This window comes from Pholcus phalangioides, unplaced genomic scaffold (assembly GCF_987345545.1).
Source record: "Pholcus phalangioides strain wild (caught in Gottingen) unplaced genomic scaffold, Ppha-v1.0 ptg000015l_1, whole genome shotgun sequence".
Taxonomy (NCBI): domain Eukaryota; kingdom Metazoa; phylum Arthropoda; class Arachnida; order Araneae; family Pholcidae; genus Pholcus; species Pholcus phalangioides.
In genome coordinates this window covers 51,508,557-51,533,819 of record NW_028301608.1, presented here as the reverse complement: position 1 = coordinate 51,533,819, position 25,263 = coordinate 51,508,557, and the positions used below count along the sequence as shown (strand labels likewise).

Sequence of the window (25,263 nt, the reverse complement as noted above, 5' to 3'; positions counted from 1 at the left end):
GGGGAAAAAATGATGCAGAAGCAATTACTGAACACATATTCATCAATTAAAATATATAAAACTAATGAGATTTTTATTTTAGTGATGCACATTGGCAATTGCTGTTTTTATCAACTTTGAGCTCTTCTAAAGAATAAAGTTGATAAATGAAAAATTATGTAACTGAAAAAATATCACACTTGCCTTTTGGCTGGTTCAGTTTGGTTGCAACCGATTGAGCGGCATACAGTGTCTGTAGCTGAAGGTCATCTCTTCCTTCAACATATCGACTGATCAGGGGGAAGCGTTGTTTCACTTTTATACCATCTACATCATATAAGTTATTGGATTCTCCTGTAACTATAACAAATAAAAAAATGGAGTATGAATTTAAATACACCATAAAATAAAACTAAAAAAATTAAGTACGCTGAGTAACTATATTTTCCTACATAAATCAATGGATTGCATCTCATTTAAAGGGAAAAAAAACAGAATTTTCGTCTGAATTGGTATGGCTGCATATTTTTTCCCTGAAATTTTTAAATATAAAAATTAATATTTCAAAAAATTTCTCAATGGTATACAGAAACAAAAGAAAAAAGTTTATTTTTTATTTTAAAAAAAGTCCTAAAATAAACACCATATCCTTCCATTCCTCAAGATTTTATAATCACCAAAGAAATTTGCAATGCGGATTATATGCAGGAAATTGCCATGCATTCATAAATTGTGGTGCCCTTACCTTATCAATAAGAAAAGTGAAAACATCCAACACAAAAATAAAATGAAAAACAAGTACAGATAAAACCTAATGTGCCATAGTGCTAAGAGGGAAGAAATGTAATTGTGCATTGACCCGACTGAAAGCAAACACGCAAAATATAATTCATTTATTTATTTACAATAACCCCAGAAGGCACAAAATATGTTCATTAGTTTGAAAGTTTAAATTATGTATGAAAATTCAATAAAAATAATTTTATATGGGGCCTATATACCAACACCACTATTTTCTAGAAAAACATCAAAGTTTTTAGCCTTGCTACTTGAGCTGTCTCTTATACATATTTGTGTGGTTATAGCAAATGATCACTGGTCGAGTAACAATCGAGATGTGCAATTTCAAGCTAGTATTACTTCTGATGAAGCTACTGCTCTAAATGCATGAGTGAAAAATAAAACCAAATTCTTAATTGCCATTGAGTTTTCTAAATCACGAATTCAGTTTTACTGTATTTTTTCTAGTAATTTAAAAAAATCCAGTTATAGCCTATTAATAAAATGTTGAGGGCTATAATAAACGATTTCATTTCAGAAAACAAGTCCAATTTGTTGCAACTAGTCCTTTGATTCATGGAAAACCGTGATCGCTACTTTTTTAATTGAAATCATAAAGAATGAAAAGAGGAAACACCAACATATAAAGGAAAAATTTGCAGATACATTAACAGGGATGGAAAATGAAAATTTGATTTTTGTAGCAAGAAAAATTATTTTCATAGCAGTATTAATCAGTTTTGTAGCACTAAAATTTTGACAGTAAATAAAATAAAGTTTTCATTGGCCTATACACATATGCGGTAGTGTACACGGGATTACTTTTTATTTCAAAAAACAGTATTATCTCAGCTAAGAAGAAGAAGAAGAGGGTGCCCCCCCCCCAAGGCACAAAATACATAGCGATTTCCTCTAGAAGAAATAAATTTTTTTTAAAAATTTTTAATCATAAAAAAGTTTCGACAGACTTCTTGATATTTATATATGTTTTTATATTCTCTACAATATCAACAAATGAGAGGCTAACATGTGGTGTATTTCAGATTTCAAAAATAATTTGAAAATGAGTGTTTTTAGCTCGTAGACTTAGTAATCACTAATTAAAAAAATCACTGAAGGAGATACTTGAAGCACTCATTGGAAAGATAATTATTTTTCTTGTTTTTGCCGCTGATGCAGGTCTGAGTAGTGCTTTTGTTCTTTTCAGTTTCAAGGATTTTTGAACGTTTGATCTTGCTTCTTTTACCAGAATTTACCCATTTCATATTAAGAATGATAAGTGTTTCTTTTCGATCATTTACTCTCGAACATCATCTCAGTTTGATTCAACATACTTTGAGATGACTTCTTTTCCTTAGTCATTCTTAGAATATTTATTTGAAATTCTCAGAAATTTAATAGAGTGATTAAAAACTTCGACTTAAATTACTTTTAACTTCAACTATAGTAATTTAAACTGCAGAATATTAAATTATTTTTTATTTAAACTACAGAAATAAAACTATAGAATAATGATTCAATTATTAGAAATTTAAATAGAATGATCCTATTTTCACAAAAAATTCAATTCAAGTACATCTGTTTTCACTACCTATATTTTTAACTGATTAGTGATTGCTCCATTTTTTTATTTCCCAGCATCTTCAACAGATTTTCAGTCTCTCGTTTTATTTCCAAGTTTTCTCTTATTCATTTTCCATTATTCATCCTCTTGATATGCCATTTTTTTTTACGTCATTCACCAGCATATTTAGTATTCAATGGAAAATGGTTTCCAGATGAGCATTAATTAAAATTATTTTGTCTAGACTATGGTCGTGGTTGGTTTCAAAGGGACGAAAAGATAATTCATGTAAGTGTTGCGCTTGTTTTGTGTTGCCATCTATCTTCCAAATCAAAATTTTTTCTGCAAATTTCAAAACTATGACTGTATTGGATGGAATAATTTGCAGAAACCACTGTAATTTCAGATTCCTTTCATCTAGCTGGAAAACAACTTCTGGATAGTATACAATAAATGTGTAAGTTTATGAAGTAAGTGAATATAAAGCCCAGGATAAGAGCTTTAATGACTAAACTGCCTATGTTATGTCTCACCATATTCCTCATGGCATATATAAATCTGCGAGTTTCGCCCAGATAATTTTACTCATGTGGCTTACATGCCACACTGGCACCAAACTGATGTCTTGCACAGGTGAGAATTTTCTCTCAAGCCTTCCCTGTTCCTTCACATGATTGAACAGGGACTATTATATTTTTTTCAAATAAAGAGACCCATGAAAAATTGTGACCCGGGTGTCAATAGAAAATATTGACCTGGGCAAACCACATTCCCAGATGTGGAAGCCCTTAGCTGTCGGTATAACTGCTCTATCTGAAAGCACTGCAGCCTGTATGGGATAACCATTAAAAAAAGGGAAAGGTCCCAAAAAAAACACGCCTCCGATTTGTTTGGAACCAATTAACATAGGTGCCAATTCCCAAAGTTGAAGAATCTGTAGTTTAATACAAGATTCATTGGTTAGTGGAGATGAAGATTACAAGGAAGAAAATTCAGCAGTGGCCCCACGGGGACTCGAAACCCGGTATCTCGCTTGCCGGACGAGTGCTCTACCATCTGAGCTATGGAAGCAGATAGAAAATTTTAACCTTGGAGCGTATATATACTGTATATATGTTGAAAGGCACCGTACATGGACGGCGTCAACAATCAACTAATAGCTCGTGAATGACAAAGGCCAACAAGATGGCCATATGCATATAGAAACGTCCTATTAGTTAAACGAGCTATTAGTTGATTGTTGACGCCGTCCATCTACGGTGCCTTTCAACATATATACAGTATATATACGCTCCAAGGTTAAAATTTTCTATCTGCTTCCATAGCTCAGATGGTAGAGCACTCGTCCGGCAAGCGAGATACCGGGTTTCGAGTCCCCGTGGGGGCAGTGATGATGAATTTTCTTCCTTGTAATCTTCATCTCCACAAATAACCAGTCTTTCGATGAATCTTGTATCGACAAGTGGAGAGGACGTTTCCATATGCAATCTGTAGTTTGTCACGTCACAAAATATTTCGCTGCTGAAGAAAATGCCATACAAATTAAACGGGAAATCGGAGATTGATCACATTTGGTGATCATATGACCTGGTTTCATGGAGCATTACCATTTTTCACAACAGTTTTGGCCGTTCCCACTTTTACTAAACAAAAATGTCCTGCATTTCAACGCTTCTTAAAATTTTATTCCTAACTGAAATTAATGGTTTAAATTATTTTGCCAACTTATAAACTATTATGTTATAATTCAACTATGAATATTTTTCTCTCTATAGAGTGAGAAAAATTAGTCATTTTAAACATTATATATATATATATATTAGAAATTCATAAGTTAGTATAAATTATTGGTCATTTAAATATTTGTCATTTCAAAGTTTTTTCCCGTAGAATTCATTTTAATCCATTGTGATTTTCAGTAATGCTTCAATTCCTACCAATAGCGATTCTTCTTCGAATTTAGCATTGATGAGCAACTTTGTATTTGGCGAAAATTATCAAACTTCTGTATTTGGAATTTAAATTTCTCGCAATTCTCTTAAGTCAACTTGATCAACCTAACATTGCAAGGACACACACACACAAAAGGATTTTCTCTCTCTGTTCAGTTTTTCATTTTATGCGAAGCCACAATTTGCAAGAATTTTTAGGGGTTTTTTCCATAAATATACAAAAAATTTAAAAAATCTGGTTTCCCCCATCAGAAGATTTTAATAAGGCTAAAAAATCTGAAGACTTTTAGGTAAATCAGAAGCATTAGCACCTATAAATTAAGTAAATAAAACTTTACACATACCACTTATTATGTGTTCAAACACACATGTAACCAAGGCACGGAAAAAAGTTGGCATGTACATGTTTTCCTCACCAATGTTGCTCTACAGATTAAAAAGGGAAAAAATATTAAAATTATCATTCATAAAAAAATGACATTCGTTAAAACACTGAGATATTATTAAACTCTCGCCATGTAATTTCAATCCCCGTAAATAAATTTTCAAGCAAACTTCAATTATTTGTGAACTAGCAGAAAATAAGAATCACTCAAAAGTGTAGTTGAAAAAAAAAATTGAAATTCAGTAAACCCCAATTTAATGAAACCATGAATATTAAAGTATTTTGAGCAAGAACATCCATGCTCCAGCTAAAATTCAAACTTAGACCTACACAGTGAGAAGTTTGTGCGCTAATCTCAGAACTTCTTAACAGTACATGCACCTCATACACCAGGGGCGTAGCCAGAAATTTCGTTCGGGGGGGGGGGGACCAAAGTGACAGAACAATGGATTTGGCCATCTTTTTCCCTTTTTTCGGTCATTTTCTCACATTTCGGGGGGGGGGGGGACCAGACCCCCAAGTCCCCCCCCCCTGGCTACGCCCTTGTCATACACATTCCTTTAGGGCAAAGGTGCTCAAACTTTTTCCACCTGTGGCGCACCACCTTTCTCCTATTCAATGCTTATCCATGAGCTCCACTGACTCCCCAGAGTTGTTTAACAAAGAAAATTTTAGAAAAATTTTTATTAGGTTCACAGCTCCATGGTACCCCCTAACAAAGGTTGGAGGCGCACCAGGGCGCACAGTTTGAAAACTCCTGCTCTAGGGGATTTCTAACAAACTGGTACATGCTGGAATGTGTGTTGAGAATCTAACGTGAAGTTTGTTTTTGTGTAATACTTGTGTATAGTTTTCTGCCATCAAATTTTCTAACTATGAGTAAAGTGTAATGATTGAATAATTGTACCATTGTAGGCCTTGTTCTTTGTGGTGAGACTTTTTAAATGGGGAGATTGGCTCGCATTTATACCTGAAAATTGGGAACCACAGGAAACCACAAACTTGAGTCGACCACCACTGTGGTGAAGGTGAGGGTTCGAATCCCGGTCTTCGCGATGAGAGTCCAATTCTTTTGTACATACAGAAAATGATATTTCTGACTATTACAGTTCCAGGGCTTTTGATTGACGCATACTTTCAAAGTAACATATTTGTGTCTTCATCATATAGAAATATGATACACTGGTGAAATAAATTAAGAGAATTTGCATATTTTATCGAATTTCATGAAAAGAACTGAACTGAATGTAAAACCACTGCTTCTAGACAAAAATGCAAATCTTGTACGTCAAATACGTAAGCTTACACGTGTGTGTAGGCGGAGCCAGTAGAGAAACAGGCTTTATAAGCGCGCGTAAGTTAAGACGCATTTCGTTCGCTAGCACACCTCGGCGAATTTCTTGGTGTTATTTTGCAGCAATCGGTTAATTTCAAACTGTAACAGTAAAAATGAGTAACTACCAACGTTTACATGATGGAATGAGGTGGCGAATTGTGGGGAGGCTAGAAGCAGGCCAATCTCAAGTCCAGATTTGTAGAGAGTTCAATTTAACGCCCAGCGTCGTGTGTAACTTATGGAAACAGTTCCAGGATACAGGATCCATCGAGAGAAAGCCTGGGCAAGGTCGTCCAAGAGCCACGACGGCCAGAGAAGATCGCCATTTGTCGATTATAGCGAGGCGTAACAGGAGTGCTACAGCTTCTCAGCTCTCTCGTGACTTGTATGCAGCCACAGGAACCCGTGTATCAAGGGTGACTGTTTCCAAAAGATTTCATGAGAGAGGGTTGTTTGCAAGAAGACCTGCTGTTTGCGTCCCGCTCACTTCTACGGACAGGAGAATCCGTTTATCATGGCACAGAGAAAATAGAGATTGAAGTATGGATCAATGGGCGACCGTTCTCTTCACTGATGAGTCCCGGTTCAGCCTAAGCACCGATTCTCGCCATACGTTCATATGGAGAGAACCAGGGACCCACTACCTACCCTCCAATGTCCGCGAAATCGACCATTATGGCGGAGGAGGTTTAATGGTCTGGGCAGGCATCATGTTGGATGGCCGCACACCTCTCCATGTCTTTGAAAGAGGCACTGTGACTGGTGTGAGGTATAGGGATGAGGTCTTGGAGCCCTATGTTCGCCTTTTCAGGAGTGCAGTTGGCCCTGAGTTCATTTTAATGGACGATAACGCGAGGCCACATAGAGCTCTTCTGCGCGACGATTTTCTAGAAAGTGAGGATAATCGCCGGATGGATTGGCCAGCCAGATCTCCAGACCTCAACCCTATAGAGCATGTCTGGGACGCTCTGGAGAGGGCAATTGCAATTCACAACCCCCCTCCGGGAACCATCCAGGGAATGAAAACAGCGTTGCTGAACGAGTGGGACCAATTGCCACAGGAAATGATAAACTGCCTTATTTCACGTACGAAATCACGCTGCGAGACCTGTATATCTGTAAGAGGGGACCATACCCCCTATTAACCCATTTTTTTGTTTATTCTGCAACCACTGTTTCATACCTTCCGACTCCAACGAGTGTTACGCACGATCATGCATTGTATTACACAATTATTGAATGGTTATTTGTTTTGTATTGTATCAATGTATGTACATATCAAATTTCATTAAAATTGGTACAGTAGTTCTAGAGATAATCGACCAAGTCTGCAAATTCTCTTAATTTCTTACACCAATGTATATAACATTTTAAATCATGCATTTGTTTTAGCGGATAATTATGTTTAAGCTCTATAATCTAGAGAGAATGAATTTTTATATTTCAAGCCTCTTCAAGCCCTTTTATAAGTGTAGCCTCAGGAGAGACAAGGCAACAACTTTCTAATTGGAAGTTAAAAGACTGGATGTCTCTGTATAATAAGTCAATTTCTTTATTTTAATAACTATACAACCTCCTGCAATATGAATAACATACATGAAGTCTACACGTCATTAGGATACTTTTATCTAATTGAAGCATGCCTTTAGGATCAACGGTTTGCCAGTAATTTGCTGCAAGGGGCTATCACCCTATATAAATGCTACAGCAAAACTTTTCACTTTCAAGGTAAAAAAGATTTAAACATATGCAGATCAGCATTAAATTACGAACGCTTCAGAAGTGATACTAACCTCAATCCAATCATACAGAGCTTCATTGGATTCATTTGAATTTAACATAAAATCTATCTGCTTCTTTACTTCAGGACTGGACAATTCATTCGGTGGCTGAGACTTCACTGGTATTATGGTGAAATCCAATTTCTGTTAGAAAAGATTAAAGAAAACACAGAAACAGAGACATGACTGAAATGTTTTGCAATCAAAGATTTCCCAAAAACACATTAATCAACATTCAAGAAAAATTAAACACAATCTTTTTTTTCTATCATTTTCATAAAAACCTTTGTTTTCATGTCAAAAGAATGAAGGAAATTTTATTTTTCTGCCCCTGTCAAATTATAAATTTATTGTAAATTGAAAATCCCTTCTATATCTGCATTATATAATAGTTTTTTAGATCAAATTCTAATATTAACGAATGAATTCTGGTCTTGTAACAATTTATTCTTCAAGAAGTTTTTGCATAGAATTTCATAATCTCAAAAGGCATGAACAAATAAAATTCTCACTGCCAGCTTTATCTTTTTGAATAATTTATATATTTTAGCAGGATTCATTCAGCTGTTCTGAAATTACTTTAAACTGCAGGGTCAAGTCAAACAAACCCTGGCAGTGACTATGGTCTCTCAGTCATTTGGTGAGACTCAACTGGAATAAAATTGTCACATATACCATGTGTATATTAGAAAAGCCAAAAAAATATGAGGGGGAGGGATGTGACTTTCTTTTCTTGAGTGTCTTTTATATTAGAAGTACCTCACACTCACAGTAATAAGAGCAAGACTGCTTTTCCCAGCCTTACAAAAAAGGAAATAGATATTTTCTGGATATTATTTCTAGGTGATCCTAGAGAGAAAAGTCACCTAGTCTAAACTGGGAATCGAACATAAGTTCTCTGGCAAACTGGGCAAGGAAAACAGGGTCATTTCTCCAGAGGTGTATATGGTAGCACATTTGCTCAGTTTACATGGGGACTTTGGTTTGATTTCCAGTGGATACCAGGCAACTTTCTTTCTCGGTTCACCTTGGCATAATATCCAGAAAATATATATATTTCCACAACCTCATAGTAATATTTATGAAAAGCATGTGCGAAGGTAAGTGATAGTTCAGTTCTTCCAGGAAAAGAATCACTGACTTTCTTTAAAGAATTTTGTTGACGTGATAACGTAAGTTTATTTTTAGCTCTCTATAACCGAATATTTTTTGCACCTTTAGCATAAGCTATCTGAGACTATCACTCACAAATCATTTGTTATAGTGAGATTCTCATCATAAGTTGTGCTCATTATTCTGACTTCAACTGTATAATATGTAACTTATTAGGAAAATATTCAAAGGACATGAACTGTTTTCATCACACTGCATTTTTGTATCAATTATAAACTGGCAGCTTCATAAAAGTATTAAGCACAGCATCAATAACATGATGCAACTAGTCAAATTTTCTTTTAAAATGCTGACATAGGAAAACTTTGATACACCCAAAAACATTCTACTCACATTGGAAGCAATGAAACTGGAAACATCAGATTTATTTGGCAGAAAGTGTTTCCATTGCAAACCGGATTCTCTCCACATTTCACCAACTTTGATTGTGCCCTAGTGAAAATGCATTGAAATTAATTTACGATTTTCTTTTATAAACAAAATTCTGATTTAGGTCAAGCTTACAGGTAAGAGAATAAACAAACTAAGCATTTATAATATTAAACAATCTAGGAGTTTTAGACAAGTATGTACTTACACGCTTTGAAACAGCACAGTGCAACACAGCACTGACAAGTCTTCCAGCAGACATGAACGGAATACATGGCTGGAGAAGATCTTTCAGGCAATTCAGATTGGTGGCACTACCCTCGGTCATGGGTTCCATTATTTCACCCAGATACTCCCATATTTTAGGAATGTCCAAAGCATATTCATCCACCAATTCTAATACTACATGAAACCTAAAGGAATAAACATGATATTTTTAAATTTACTATAATGCGAGCAAAGTAGTATTCCAGTAAATATGAACTACCATTGAATTTTGTTGCGATTAAAATTGATTAATCCAAAATCTTCATTGAAAAAAAAGTTGATATAAATTTAAGCAAAAAACATTTTAACACATAACTGACAAAAACCGAAGTAATGAAAAGTCAATTATTAAATTTTTCAACATTCCAGAGCATTTGATATGCACACAATACTCATATCGTACAACCAGTAAATGGAAACTCACCCTTTGTTACACTGATCCATAGTAATTACTTTGGATGTAAGTAAATCGTTTAGTAACTTGCCAAACATACATCTGGCTTGACTAGATCGCTCAAGGACTTGGTTTATAGCTTCTGTTATAACCATTGACATAGTGCTTGGAGAAGCCAGCTCGGTAATGCATCTAATTGCTTCCTGTTGGAGAAAAAAAAATTACTGAAATATTACCAACATACATACAAGTGTCCAATTGGATATTGTACTAAAAGGGTCGCACATGCAGTTTAGACCCCTTCAGAAAGTCGCCAACTGTGGCACCTCGGAAACGTTTGTTTATCTTCGCTGTGCTTGCCTGCTTCTACTGGATTATACTGTCTTCTCTTGCAATGTACATTGAACTGTAGTATTCATTTTTTTAAAAATTAATATTCATAGTTTAGGCGTCATAATAAAATTGGGGAATGGGTGGAATTCCCTCGATGAATACTCTCGAATACTCTCTCTCCTTCATCAAGGGTTTTTCCCAAGCATTTCCATAAATTCTGTAACTATATTTTTTGCTGATGGACCTCAGCAAAAAGCTTCGAAGGCCACATGTGGCCAGTGGGCAATGTGTTGAAAACTCCTTGGCTAAAGCCTCCGAAGAACTCATGAAAGAAAAAATGAACGAGTGGACAGCATAAGTGAGCGTAAACATTCCAAAAGTGACTGTTGGGGCCCAGGAACCATTGTCGCCCGACAATTTTTTTGCCCATTTCGGGCACCTGCCCAGCTCTAACGAACGTTTAAAGTAGCCTACGGTTCAATTCCGGTCCTGTTTGGTATATGTGCAAAATTTGGCGGCGATCGGCTTCCAGCACAACTCGCTAGGTAGTAAATTGCCCATGACGATAGACCTGAGTTGTGTGCTCGGTTTAAAAAAGTCTAAGTGTCAAGGTTTTAAAAAGTCTTGAGCACGCACAAGTATCTGTCTGAATATTAGAAAGGATCGTCTGAATATTAGAAAGGATCGTCTGAATATTAGAAAGGATCGTCTGAATATTAGAAAGGATCGTCTGGATATTAGAAAGGATCATCTGAATATTAGGAAGGATCTGTCTGAATATTAGAAAGGATCGTCTGAATATTAGGAAGGATCTGTCTGAATATTAGAAAGAATATGTCTCAATATTAAAAAGGCTTTACTCTCTACCAACCACACCATAGAAGTTTTCACAGCACACAAAGAAGATTAATTCGTTTTATACGGAGTATGCAAGCGGTACTTCAAAGATTTCAGGAGCAGCTGATACAGATTACCGATCAAAACCAGCTACAGCAGCATGTTACAAGACTGATGGAAGTAATAGACATTAACCGTGCAATACTATCTTAGATTGTAAAAACAACCCACTCACACCCTAAGGGTATCAAATGGTGGACGGAGGAGCTCAAACGACAAAAAAGTACGGGCAAGTACTCAAACAAGTACGGGCCATCGGGAGAAAACTAAACCGTTTGAAGAGGACTGGACAGGATATCCGGGACACTATGGTCTCCTTTCGAAGGGCTCGAGCACTTTTCAAACGAGCAGTAACGCAAACAAAATCAAGCTCCTGGAATAGGCTCTGCACGCAAGCTACTACGGCATATGCATGCACTATAAGGCAGTACTTCGGCCCAGGTGAACGCAGATGCAACTTCCAGTGCAGTCCAGCTCCATGCCAAAAGATATAGCAGAGCAACATCTAGCAAGCCCTTTTCCAGAAGTGTGTACATCCATACCAATCCAAAACGACCATCTGGACAGCCCTCTTGCATAACCACTATTTGAGGAACATGAGATCTTACGAATAATACAGGGTAATTCAGAAAAGATGGGAAAAGCTTTAAGAGGTTCACAAACAGTTATAGGCAAAAAAAATAAATAATTTTACTCTCAGTTCTTATGGAATGCACTTTAAAGATTTCAGTCGCTGATTTAAATACTTTGTCCCATTACGCTGACCTCCAATTTGGGAAAGGTGCTCGAAAAACTTCTTATACAAAGATTCTCCTACTATGTTGAGCGGGACGGCCTCCTTCATCCTCTTCAATTTGATTTTCGTATGGGTCGCTCAATGCTCTTCATCATCTAATGGAACAGATTGAGAATAGGAGGAAGGAACATTTACTCACAGCCGTTATCTCCCTCGACATTAAGAGAGCTTTCAATTGTGTGCATCATGAAATTTACGGAAATTATGAAATTGCCATTTCTAGTAATTTTCACGAATTTGAATGACCAATTAGCAGCAGGACCGTTGAGATTCTAAATGAAAAACTTTCAAATTTATGAAAATTATAAAAATTGGAATTTTTAGTAATTTTCATGAATTTTTGAATGCCTAATTAGTTAATTATGATCCTAATTAGCATCAGGATCATTGTAATTGATAAATGACAAGATTTCAAATTTTTATGAAAGTTACTAAATGTCAGAAGCCCGAAATGTATACGTTTTCAAGCGTATTTCGGGCTTTTACCAACTCGACTTGGTATAAAACCTAGGTTTTACCACTCTTCGGGCTTTTACCGTAACATAGACTGTTCTCTCTAGAAGTGAATCCTTCGTAACGTATCCCAAAGGTATATGGTACAAGGCTATTGATCTATGCCTTTGATCTGAGTGCTGATCTCTGCCAAGGTGATTATTTCAATTTGATCGGACATGGTAATCTACGACTAGAAACAAAGTTTAAAGCTCCTCTTGCCCAGACAGTTTCAGTCATTGCCTATCTAGAGTTCGAAAACGTCATAGAGATAAACCAGGCGCGAAACATCCTTTACGATTTCAGCAGCTAAAGATGTATTCGTCTCAAATAAAAACAATTTTAGAGCGGGAAGCGCCGTAGTTTTCATAGGTGTGTTTCCATGTGACAAGCTACCTGCTCATATAAAATCCTATCCAGCGTCTTTAGTTGTGAACACAGATAAGCATACGGAACCTGGTTCTCACTGGATGGCTGTCAAAATTCCTGACAAGGATACCTTGGAATTTTTCGATTCGTATGAACAGAAACCAGAGATTTACGGAAAAGAAATTGAATCATTTACAAGAAGATATAAAAACACATTTTTACTCTAAAGTATAAGTGCACTTCATGCCTTCTGGGGTTATTGTAAATAAATAAATTTTATGGAACTCGACTCCTTTACAGTCACCTACATCCAATGTTTGTGGACAATACGCTGTGTTCTTTGTTATACAGAGAAGTAGAAATGTAACTTTAGAAAATATTGTTGAGAAACTAAACAGAAAAGAGAATGATTTTGGTGTTTATCAATATGTAAAGAAAAATTTTGCTGTGCGATTAATATTCAAGAAATAAAGCGTTTAGTCTAAAAAATTGTCTTGTTGGTTATTTAAAAAACAATACGCAAATGAAACACGACCAATTGAAAATAAGAAAACATTTATTAAATGAGATAAATAATGAATATATGGTTGGTAAAAAAGGTTATATACAATGAATATGGTCGGAACAAGGCTAATAAGGGTTATACATGAGCAGATATGGTGTATGGACAAATCGTCATTCAGCATCCTTAATCAAATCCGAAATACGAATCGATTTGATAGCAAGTTTGCCACATTTTGAAACACAGCATCCTATTTCGTTTCTTCTTATTTTGGCGTAGAATCTTCCTGATTGGCTCACTAATACCGCGTAGTGATTGGATGTGGGGCACAGAAATCGTCACTTCTGAACCCGATCATTTCTTTTCCTCACAACGATGGTACTGGCACGAGCAGGACTATAGGCCACCCTATTGGCCCGCTTGTTAAGTGCGGTAGAACGGCGAACGTGCCGCGGAACCGCCGTAAAACGTTTTATTCAGGTCAGGTCAGGTCAGGCACGAGCAGGAAATTTTTTCCCCCTGAATATTCTGAGGGAAAATGGACTGCTTACTGATGTCACAAGCTGAGTGCGGAAGCCTTCTATCTCTAGGAGGTTCTGGTTGAAGAGACCTGAGCTTTGTTGTTTCGGTCCATGCAGAATCAAGTCGTTAAATTAATAAGGTGAAAAAGCAGTTAAGACGCCAAGCAGTGCCGAGTCTACTGTAACCCCGCGAAGGAGAAAGGGAAATTAAAAAACTTTTTTTTCACCGCTCACCTGTTTTTTTTCCCATCCACCACCGCTCAGCAATAATCCATAATAGAAATAATCCTGGGGGCACATACAAGTGAAATAATCCAAAATGCACGTTATAAATTTAAAAAAAAAAACCCCCACATGGAATTGAATGAGTGGTAAACTCATATTACCGAATTTAAAAAAGAAGTCAGGAAAATACGAAATTAAAATCACCAGTAAAATAAATTCCACGGGGTTTGATATTACTAGGCCTCGGCCCAACAGAAGCTTTATTTAAACACCGTCAAGAATTTAGAAAAATCAGTGGTGAAATGCGACTGTGAGCAGAATATCCTGCAACAACGCACGATGGAAGTGAAATGACACGTAGTTCAACAATGCGTTAGTGAAGAAAATGTTTCGCCAAATCGCTAACATAGGTGCATGAGAATATGCAAATAAGATGTAAGAGGGAACGTAGTAAAATTCCGACAGCTATAACCACAGATGTGATTTTGCTTTTGTTATGACGCCTCAACTCCGAATATTAATTTTTTTTTAAATGAATACCACAATAGAATGTACATTGCAAATATATATTTTCGAGTATATATGTAATATGTACGCAAAAAAAAAAAAAAAAAACTTTTCCGAATACTTTATCAGTGACTACACCTGTAGGCCGAACTTCGTTCGGCGCGGACTGAAAATATCAACTCTGTTTTCACCACAACCGGAAACGGCAATACTATTTCACTAAGCAGGATTGAAGCCCTAGCAGACAGAGAAAGGAGAATAATCCAGTTGAAGCACGCAACCACAGCGAAAATAAACAAACGTTTCCGAGGTGCCACAGTTGACGACTTTCTGAAGGGGTCTAAACTGCATGCCACCCACAAAGATTTTGGGACACAAAACAATTTTCTTTATGCAGAAATTCAAGTTTGGGCAGATGAAATTGCACGCAGTGGTGGTGTGTAAACGCATTTAAACTTTTGCTTGAAAACAAAAACCAACAAAAAAAATATTTTGCAAATTTGATGCATGCACATCAAATTGCACACGCATTATATGTGACCCTCAAAAATGAGCAAAAATTGGGTTAATAAGGAATATTTTATGAATTGTTAAACATATGCTACATTGTTCTGCATTTCTCGACTTTCACGAGTCCTGTGTCCCCTTAATGTATCCAATGCACAGCAGCATTACTAATGAATCTGGAAAATATCTCCCAGAGTTCTAAATACAGCAGTTCAGATTTCAGGGGTCAGAGCTTGCTTTTTTTCCTTTTTTTTGTAATCTAATTGTTTTTCTAAGTAGCTATTTTTTAAAAATGGTTGACTGGCCATGTGTTTTGGGGGGGGGGGGAAGTCGAAATATTGAATAAACCAAAATAGACACTTTGCTGTAACATTTACGAAAAATAATTACAAACTAAGTGATTAATAAATTACATAAAAACAGGACAGCATGTGTGCAAAACATGAAATTAGGATCCTGCTGTAAAAAATGTAAGACTGCACGAATAAAAATATCTCATAAAAATTAATCATTACTTACTTCAAAATCACTATTGTGAATGAATTCATCTATGATAGGTTTGATCTTTTTCTCAATATCATCCCTAGATAATGTTTCACCTTTCAGAACTGTTGCTGCAAGGTATAGAAAAATAAAAGCATGAAAGTAAAGAAATATATACCACTACCTATATTACCCGGCGTTGCCCGGGTTTTCTTCAATGAGGCTTTTTGGATCACGTGATATCTCCCTCTTTCTTTGAGGGACATACAAACTGTGTCCAAGTTAACCAATATGGCAACTTCCCGCGCGACTCATGAAATAAACAAATCTAGATTTAAAGAAACGTAGAAGTAAACATTTTTTTCCTTTTTTAAAGGGCGCTAGGTAGTTAGTTCGATTTCCCCCCCCCCCTCCCTTTTTGAACTTCAAGTTATCCATCTCTGCCTGTTTAAGCTTCCAAAAATGATTAGTTAAAGCTGTGGAATTTCTTCGATGCACTTTACGGGCCCATAATTAATTTTAAAACAACCTATAAACTATATGAATTTATGCAGTTGAATATTGAACCATTAATTTTCATGCATCATTGTATTGTGTATATGCTTGAGAAGATATAAATGGAAAGTTAAAATCACTGTTATTGCATGAATATCCAACTCAAAAGTAGGTCCGTCTATTCATTTCGTATTTAATTTTCTGGGCTTCGTATCTCTAAGCGAACTCAATCTTTCAAAAATTGAGAATTCAATACACTTTTTTAAAATTATTGATGTAGTGGAAAGCCCCACTAAATTTCCGCATTTCTACAGTAAAATTGGCAATTTTAACACTGATTTCTATGAGGATCACCCTTTTCCTGACCCTCAAAGCGATGCTGATAATGATTATGACGTCTATTCAAAAAGCCTCATTACTGAGAGTATTGAAAATGTGGCAAACCATTATAAAGGCATAAACTATTATACATAACTGGCAGCATTAAAGAAGTGACAAACCATTGTAAAGACATAAACACGTCTGAAACTCATCGCTAGGGAACCACGGTAACCAAAGTAAACGCTCGGAAAGTGATTGTTGAGGCCCAAAAATCATTGTTGCCGGACAGTTTTTTGCCCATTTGGGGCATTTGCCCTGAGCTGGCGAAATTTTAAAGTAGCCTATCGTTCAAGTCGGGTCCCATTTGGTATATATGCAAAATTTGGCGACGATCGATCTAAAATTGTAGATTTGTATAGAGAACATACACACACATACACACAGACACACAGAAAATCAATTTTATATATATAGAAGATAGATAGATAGACTAGCTATAATACCCGGCGCTGCCCGGGTTTTCTTCAATGAGGCTTTTTTGGATCACGTGATATCTCCCTCTCTTTTTCTTGAGGGACATACAAACCGTGTCCAAGTTAACCAATATGGCGACCTGCGCGATTCATGAAATAAACAAATATAGATTTACACAGAAACGTACAAATAAATATATATTTTTCTTTTTTTAAGGGGCGCTAGGTATTTCGATCCCCCCCCCCCCCCTGAACTTCAAGTTATCCATCTGTCTGTTCCAGCTTCCAAAAAACCTTAGTTAAAGCTGTGGAATTTTTTCGATGCACTTTTCACGGGCTCATAACTAATTTTAAAATATCCTAACCCACATGAATTTATGCAAATAAATATCAAAAGAGACAATATGGAGACATTCATTTTCATACTTGAGAAGATATAAATGAAATCAATGATATTGCTCGAATATCCAACTCAAAAGAATAGGTTTGGCTAATTACTTCATATTTAATCTCCTGGGCTTCGTATATCTCTAAGCGAACTGAATATTTCAAAAATCGAGGATTCAATACAATTTTTAAAATTATTGATGGGGTGGAAAATCCCACTAATTTCCGCATTTCTACAGTAAAATCGACAATTTTAGCACTGATTTCTATGAGGATCACCCTTTTCCTGACTCTCAAAGCGATGCTGATGATGATTATGACGTCTATTCAAAAAGCCTCATTACTGAGAGTATATTGAAAATGTGGCAAACCATTATAAAGGCATAAACTATTATACATATACTAACAGGATTAAAGAAGTGACAAACCGTTGTAAAGGCATATACACGTCTGAAACGCATTGCTAGGGAACCACGGTAACCAAAGTAAACGTTCGGAAAGTGATTGTTGAGGCCCGAAAACCATTGTTGCCCGACAGTTTTTTGCCCATTTGGGGCACTTGCCCTACCCTGACAAAATTTTAAAGTAGCCTATCGTTTAAGTTGGGTCCCATTTGGTATATATGCAAAATTTGGCGACGATCGGATTAACACATCGGATTTAACCTAAAATTGTAGATTTGTATAGAGAACATACATACACACACACACACAGACACACAGAAAATCAATTTTATATATATAGATAGATTTTAACATATCAGAATTTTAATATCAAAATAATTTCTTGATATTAAATTCAAGGGAAGAAACACCTTCTAACGACACCATATTCAATAGCACAGGATGTCCTTGATTTAGTCTTAATTTAAAAAAAAAGAAAACTATAACTTTTGTTGCTTAACCGTCACTGTTTAACAGTCTGGGTTAATTAGATGGGGATTAGTTGTGGGAAGGCTTACTGCCATAGCTCTACCGTCATCTCTTGTTGCTGTTTCATTTAAAAAAAAAATGTCACCCGATTCTGAGGAGAGTGTCAAACCCCCTCTGAACAGGAAGATATTTATCAAATCAAACGAGACTTGAAAGTGTGCCTTTTTAATTATAAATCAAATAAGATTTTAAGCTAGTCACCAAGTGATAATTAGTAATATTATCAATTATCACTTGGATTCAACAACAATTCATTGTTTATTAGCAGCAAACAGTGAATTGCAATTTCATTTTCGCTGGCCACCATGCATTCGAAACAAATTTTTGACACTATTAAATTAATTCATCTCTTTTCATAAAACCATAAGCCACATATTTCAAAATAGATCCATCAAGAATACTCTAAAAGCCTAATCGAAGTTTGAAAATTGAAGAATATTTATTATACATTTAATGTGTTCAATAAATACTAATATTGCAATCCTTCTTGGCAGAGTATTGAGGGTAGAATTCAGAAAAAAAGACACTGAAGTTTTATGTCCTCAATATTCAGAACAGAAATACTGACAAGACAAAAAATAAGTCTTTACAGTTAAGTCTTTATACACTATCTACCAATAAGTATTTGGACACCTATGCAAATGACGATATCTGCGGTCCTGAGATACGTCACGCCCTCCGCCGGTATATATCGTGTAGGAAACAACATCGGCATTAGTCGCATGCAAGATGCCGCGCAGTTCGGAGCTCTCTGATTTCGAGAAAGGTATAATTATCGGGTATCACAAAAATGACCGATCCTTAAGGGACATATCTAGCGAGCTGAAGTACCCAAAATCGACAGTGGCCTATGTGATTAAGAAGTGGAAGGTGAGCTGTGATTGTCGGAATTTGCCCCGAGTCGGCAGACCAACGAAACTGGGAGATAGAGACCGACGGGTGCTGTCCAGAGAAATTCGGAAGAACCGCACGCAACCGATGGCCCTCATCCGCGAGGAGTTTCAACAGGCATCCGGGAGTATTGTTTCAATGAATACCATCCGTAAGGAAACACATCTGATTGGTTTTCATGGTCGTGCTGCTGCCCATATGCCTTTGATCACAAAGTCCAACCGCGTTGCTCGGTTAATGTGGTGCAAAGCACATCGAAATCGGACCGTAGATCAGTGGAAACGGGTTCTTTGGAGCGACGAATCAAGGTTCACCCTCTACCGTTCGGATGGCAGGGTCTGGGTCTGGCGTCTGCCTGGAGAACGTCTCCTGTCAGAATGCATTGTGCCAACAGTCAAGTTCGGCGGAGGTGGAATTATGGTCTGGGGGTGTTTCTCCTAGTATGGACTGGAACCCTTGGTCCCCATTCATGGTAAGCTCAACGCCGATGCCTACTGCACTATTTTGGATGACAATATGCTTCCTACGTTGTGTCAGTTTTACGGGGTGGACCCCTGTTACTTCCAGGACGACAATGCCAGCTGTCATACTGCGAGGTTAACCAAGGCTTAATATGGTGCCAATGGGGTTCATCGAATGGACTGGCCTGCCCAGAGCCCAGACCTGAACCCTATCGAGAACCTCTGGGACGAGTTGGATCGCCGAATTAAGGGGTGCCCTACCCGTTCGGTGAAGGAACTGACATGTCTTCTCCAAGCCGAGTGGAAGAAAATACCACTAGCCGCCACACAAGGACTTGTGGAAAGTATGCCCCGGAGGGTTCACGCTGTAATTGCCTCTCGTGGAGGCTCTACCAACTATTGATTTTGAATAAAGTTAGTTTTTCTTTTCTATCACAGGTGTCCAAATACTTATTGGTAGATAGTGTACAAGGATTTTCAAGGGACCTGAGAAAATTGCTATAAGGGATTGATTGTTGTAGAATGAATCCAACATAACTCACATTATTACTTTAGGATATCTATCTCCCAGACCAAACAGTAATGTTATTTACACCATAATCTTCACAGGTGATATCATTACATGGAAGTATTGAGGTTATCTCAGTAGAATTTTACTTTTTGTTGAGTTTTAAATTCTTGCAATTAAAACAAAAAAGTTTCAACAATTACCCGAGATATCTTTGCCATTAATATTCTGTACGTCAGGAACTTTTTGTTCGAGGGATTTTAGTTCTTGCTGAGCTACATGACTTAACTTATTAACAGTCTCTAGGAGGTTCTCCCTTTCTTTAGAAACTGAGGGTGACTCTCTACTTGATGCTGCGGACCTAGAACAGATAAAAAGAATTTGGATCAATGCCTAGTTGAAACACAACCCCCTACTTGACTGCTACAGTTGAACACAAAATTTGTCCTCGCTCCACTAATCTAAATTCTGTTCATTTGCTGTCAACATTGTGGATCAAGCGTGAAGTCTTTATGAATTACTCTCACCATTTTTTAAAGGTATCACAGCATTCATGCCGCACATGCAGTTCAAAGTGAATCGTCTTTTCAACACCAAACTTGGCTGATTAGATTTTAGCAACAAGTCGGCACTAGATTTTTAGAATTAACAAGGAAAAATATTTTCACAATAAATGCCCTAATGATTACAATACCCCCCCCCCCCCCGCAGCTAAACCGTTGCATTATGACACTCATAATGACAAACAATATAGCAATTCAATCTCTTATCTTTTTTGTTTTTTGAAAAACATTTCCAAGGAAGTAACAACGTCTGCAATAGTTATATATCCAAAAGGGGAGGGGGATCAGCCTCTTATTTCATATAAAGAAAATTCCATTGCATTTCTTTGAAAATCTAAGTATCAATATCCAGGATTTATCTTGATAAATGCAATGTATCCCCTTTACGTGACATATATCATAACTGAAGACTAATATTGTTATATGGGTGATTATCATTATGCAGGATGTTTGCCGTATTAGACACGTTCATTAAATCTTTTATTAATAAAAATACCATTTCAAATCTTACCTTTGAGAGCTTCTTCTTGCTTCATAAGAAGGATATGATAGTGCCTCTAATGCAGAAAATCTAGATGGAAAAAAAAATGGTTTCAATAAAAAGAACTTAAATGTGACTTCTGATTAATAATATTCACATTTATGATACATTCCAAAATCTGAAATCGAAAAGTAAATCAACATTCAAGAAACCTTGCTGCCGAGAATAAATATTACTACCAGATATACAGAAGACTGGATGTTGTGAAGATATTTAGTATTTGAGATGTTAATTTTTTTTTTTTTTTAATAAGGAAGGAAAAAACTCATCTCTGCCTCTACCGGGAGTCGAACCCGGGTCCCTCGATTGCCGGACGAGTGCTCTAACCACTAAGCTACAGAGGAGATAGAGATTTTCCTTCGCTAGAGCGTATATATTTCTTTTATTTTTTCCTTCGTTTAAAAAAAAAAAAAAAAAAAAAAAAAAAAAATTAACATCTCAAATACTAAATATCTTCACAACATCCAGTCTTCTGTATATCTTGTATTAACAAGTGGAGAGCGACATTCATGTCAAATATTACTAACCTGTTCACATGAGCAGTTGATGGTTTGTTTTCTGTAGGAGGTAAAACTTTACCTCCTCCACTGCCTCGGCCCCAATTTGAAAATCCTCTCCCAGAACGAGAACCCAATTGAATATTATCTACTTCGGATGGCTACAAAATGCACAAAACAAAAATAAAATTATAAAATCCAATGTTGCATTAGAAAAGAAACTAGAAAACATTTAATAGAGCTCAATGGTCAGTGTTACTAGAGCAAATAATCACCAAATGAAAAAAAATTCAAATAGTTTGTGTAGAAAATTTTAATGTATGAATAAAATAAGCTAGCTCCTACAATGCTAGCAATGTCTTTTCCTACCGAAATATTTACCATCCAAAATGGGTCTGGTCTTCAAAACTTCCGAAAATAATGGTTTTGCTGTACATGTAACTGCCCATACATTCTAGTTGAATTTTTAAGAACGAATTTTTGAACAAAATCACTGTACTTATACACAAGTACATATCAGACAATATATTCTGCAGACAAGTTTGTGTTCTCTACCTCTTCCTTTACTGTAAACGTAACCATAAATGGAATATGGTTTGACTACCCCCAGTCAGAGAACTACATACCAAATTTGATTTGAAAATAGATTTCTCAATTAATTTCTGATCGAAGGTGAAACAGATTAACTAGATAATTATGCAAGACCGAATCCTAAAGTGGATAGGATACAACTACTTAAAATATCAACACAAAACCCCCTCATACATTAAACAATAATAAAAACAATGTTCAGAGCTCTCTATAAATAATTTGTCGATATTTTTCAAAGTTTGTGAAAGCTGGTCAGAACGCTGGTTAAAAAGGATTTTAAAAAATCATCAGGTTCCGACAGCAATATGGTAAATATAAATCAATTAAAAATGTATTATAGTAGTAGTCTTGGCGTAGCTTTACCGAGATTTACACACATTTCCACCGCTAGATGGCGCCACCGGAAATGTTCCAGATTTTTTCGCGCGTTTTTGACCGACTTCCTTTTTTAGCCGGATTTCGCACCATACTATTTGTCGTCCGTCGGATTTATTTTCAAAATGGCAGTTGGTCTTATTTATTTGGAAAAAAACTATTTCACTGACCTATCGGGATTCGATACCCATGACAGTTGATGAGGTCTTTCGTTCTCCAGGCTAGTGTGCTAACCACTGAACCAAATAGACTTGCTAAACAATTGCCTTATAAAATAAGTATATAAAAATAATAGTACGTATATTAAATAAGCATATTAAAAAAACGCCATACCTAATTTTGATGTGCCTATGATCGACGATCGTCCACGGAGTTATTGGTGAAAAGGGCGAATATTGTGAACCATATCTACTGTTTTTCAATTATCTTCCACAAACCTTTTTTTAAATAAATTTTAAAAAATTTTCTCAGAATGGTCGATCACGTGACCCACGTTGATGACGATACTAGATGGCAGCACTACCGATATTTAACTTCCGTTAAAATTATTCACTATGTCGTTATATAAAAAATTTTATCAAATGTCGTCCCGATTTTCTCTTTGGACATGAAGTTGTATTAGAAATGAATTTAAAAGAGAAAAAATTAAGTCGCCAAATTACGGTGAAAATGTCAATTTTGGCACCAAACTAACCAAGATTTTTCTCTAGCTGTTTTCAATCCTCAAGTTTGAAAAGCTATAGTTCGTTTGTGGTTGATGATGATGCTTATTAACCACTAGTGTTCAAATTATGCTGCTTCGAGAAGAGCTTTTTTATAAAAAAAAATATCCAAGTTAATCAAACATGATCCAAAAAAACGCTCACTTTCCAAGCGTTATTATTTTTACACATCGTCTTTGGATCTTTAAGAGATTAGATACCAAAAATATGCACAAAAAAAACACACACACAAGTTTTCATTGTCAACATTTCTATATTTCCTTCCATAACGAAACGAGATTTGTAACAACACCCTTAAAAAGCTTATTCTTTAGACATCACTTCTTATACCACATAAATAAGAAAGATATTGTGTTTTCCCGCACTTTATTATTTTATTTCTATTTTAGTTTTTTCATTATGTCACTTTATTCATGGCTTTTATTTTATTTCATTTTATCACTTTTATTTTATTTTATTTTTTTATTCACTTCAAACACTTAAAAATTTATTTATTTCACTTTATTTTATCCAACTTATTCTACATGTTTTACTTTATTAATTACTCAAACTTTTATTCAAAAATATTGATTTTTATTACCTTAGTGTCATCATATTATTTTCATTTCGTTTATTTTTCAATCATTCAAAATTTTATTTTTTAATGTTTCATCGTTTATCTATTTGATTTTTATTATCTTTGTACCAACATTTTATTTTCCTTATGTTTTTATCGTTACTATTCATCTATATATCGTTTTTTCATTATCTTCGTTATTTTATTTGTATTTTATTTGTAATCATTCGATTTTTATTTACTTAAAATTTTTTATTTTGTCGTTTGAAGATTTTACATTTCTTAAGTAATATATATATATATTTTTAATTAAAATGTCATGTGAATAAATTTCACGCGTAGTTCAAAAAATAAGACAGACTACAAGTTTATTCAGTTCAAATATTTATTCATATCAAGATATCGATCGCATGCTCGATAAGTTTATACATTTGTCTGGAATTTAAATTAATTCCTTTTATCGTCGGTGTGTTATTGACAAAAACACGAATGTCATAAATTGTATTACATTTCGTGAAAAAAACACCATCACCAAGAGGTTGGGAACGAGAACAGTTTTCCTCTAAATTTGAAGCTGGGGTCGTCGTGCACATTCAATGCAAGGCTAGATAAAGTGATAATTATAATCACGGACACAACGATGATCCCGATCAAGGCTTTACCGGCCTCTTCACGGCTAAAAAATTTTCTCTGGGCCGTCACAGCGCTATCCTTTGGCACGTCTTGCATAGCTCTGTACTTATCACGATCTTGTCTTGATCCTTTTCTTCTTTAATTTATATTTTACTTTGATTCAAAATTGGAATCCATTCACCCAGGTTCGAATAAATATTACAGGATCAAGACAAGGGGTTAAGCAATCCATAAGATGAAGGAAAACAACACAACACTTTCATGAACAAGTAAATCAGAGTCAAATTTTAAGGAAAAAGAAAATATTTAATTTTAACAATAGAAAATAATGGTGTAGGTAGCTACCTTTTAACAATTAAAAAGGTTGTACAGATAAATGTAAACATCTACCAAATGAAGGTTAGATTTTCCGAGACAAAAAAAAAAACATTGCTTTACAATGATTTAAATAAAAAACTTACATATTATCGTTCTGTCTATTTATGCAGACTACGGTTGAAGCTCGAAGAGGTGAACATGGAGGTTTGTCCATAATGAAGACGGAATTTATTTACCCACGTATTCTGCAGGTCACTGGCGGCTAGGAATCCTTCCTGCTGTTAGGAACACCTTTCAGAAGCAGGTTCGTAGGAGCACTCCTGTTGTTAAGAGCACCTCTCAGGAACAGGTTGGTAGGGGCACTCACCGACTGGCTACTATCGGCCT

At 35.8% G+C, this 25,263-nt stretch overlaps 1 protein-coding gene across 2 annotated transcripts in view; it reads right to left on the bottom strand.

Moving 5' to 3' along the window:
• The window catches only part of LOC149076170 (eukaryotic translation initiation factor 4 gamma 3-like), a 45,977-nt gene that overhangs the window by 1,855 nt on the left and 18,859 nt on the right, over nt 1-25,263 (bottom strand). For both annotated transcript variants that reach the window (XM_089243716.1, XM_089243717.1), the window contains exons 6-15: nt 21,712-21,842; nt 21,155-21,214; nt 20,284-20,441; nt 15,649-15,743; nt 10,011-10,183; nt 9,528-9,732; nt 9,284-9,382; nt 7,790-7,921; nt 4,620-4,701; nt 184-339 (exon numbers count right to left, since the gene is read on the bottom strand). In XM_089243716.1, the coding sequence (XP_089099842.1) occupies nt 184-339; nt 4,620-4,701; nt 7,790-7,921; nt 9,284-9,382; nt 9,528-9,732; nt 10,011-10,183; nt 15,649-15,743; nt 20,284-20,441; nt 21,155-21,214; nt 21,712-21,842 (1,291 nt within the window). The remainder of the gene's footprint in view (nt 1-183; nt 340-4,619; nt 4,702-7,789; nt 7,922-9,283; nt 9,383-9,527; nt 9,733-10,010; nt 10,184-15,648; nt 15,744-20,283; nt 20,442-21,154; nt 21,215-21,711; nt 21,843-25,263) is intronic.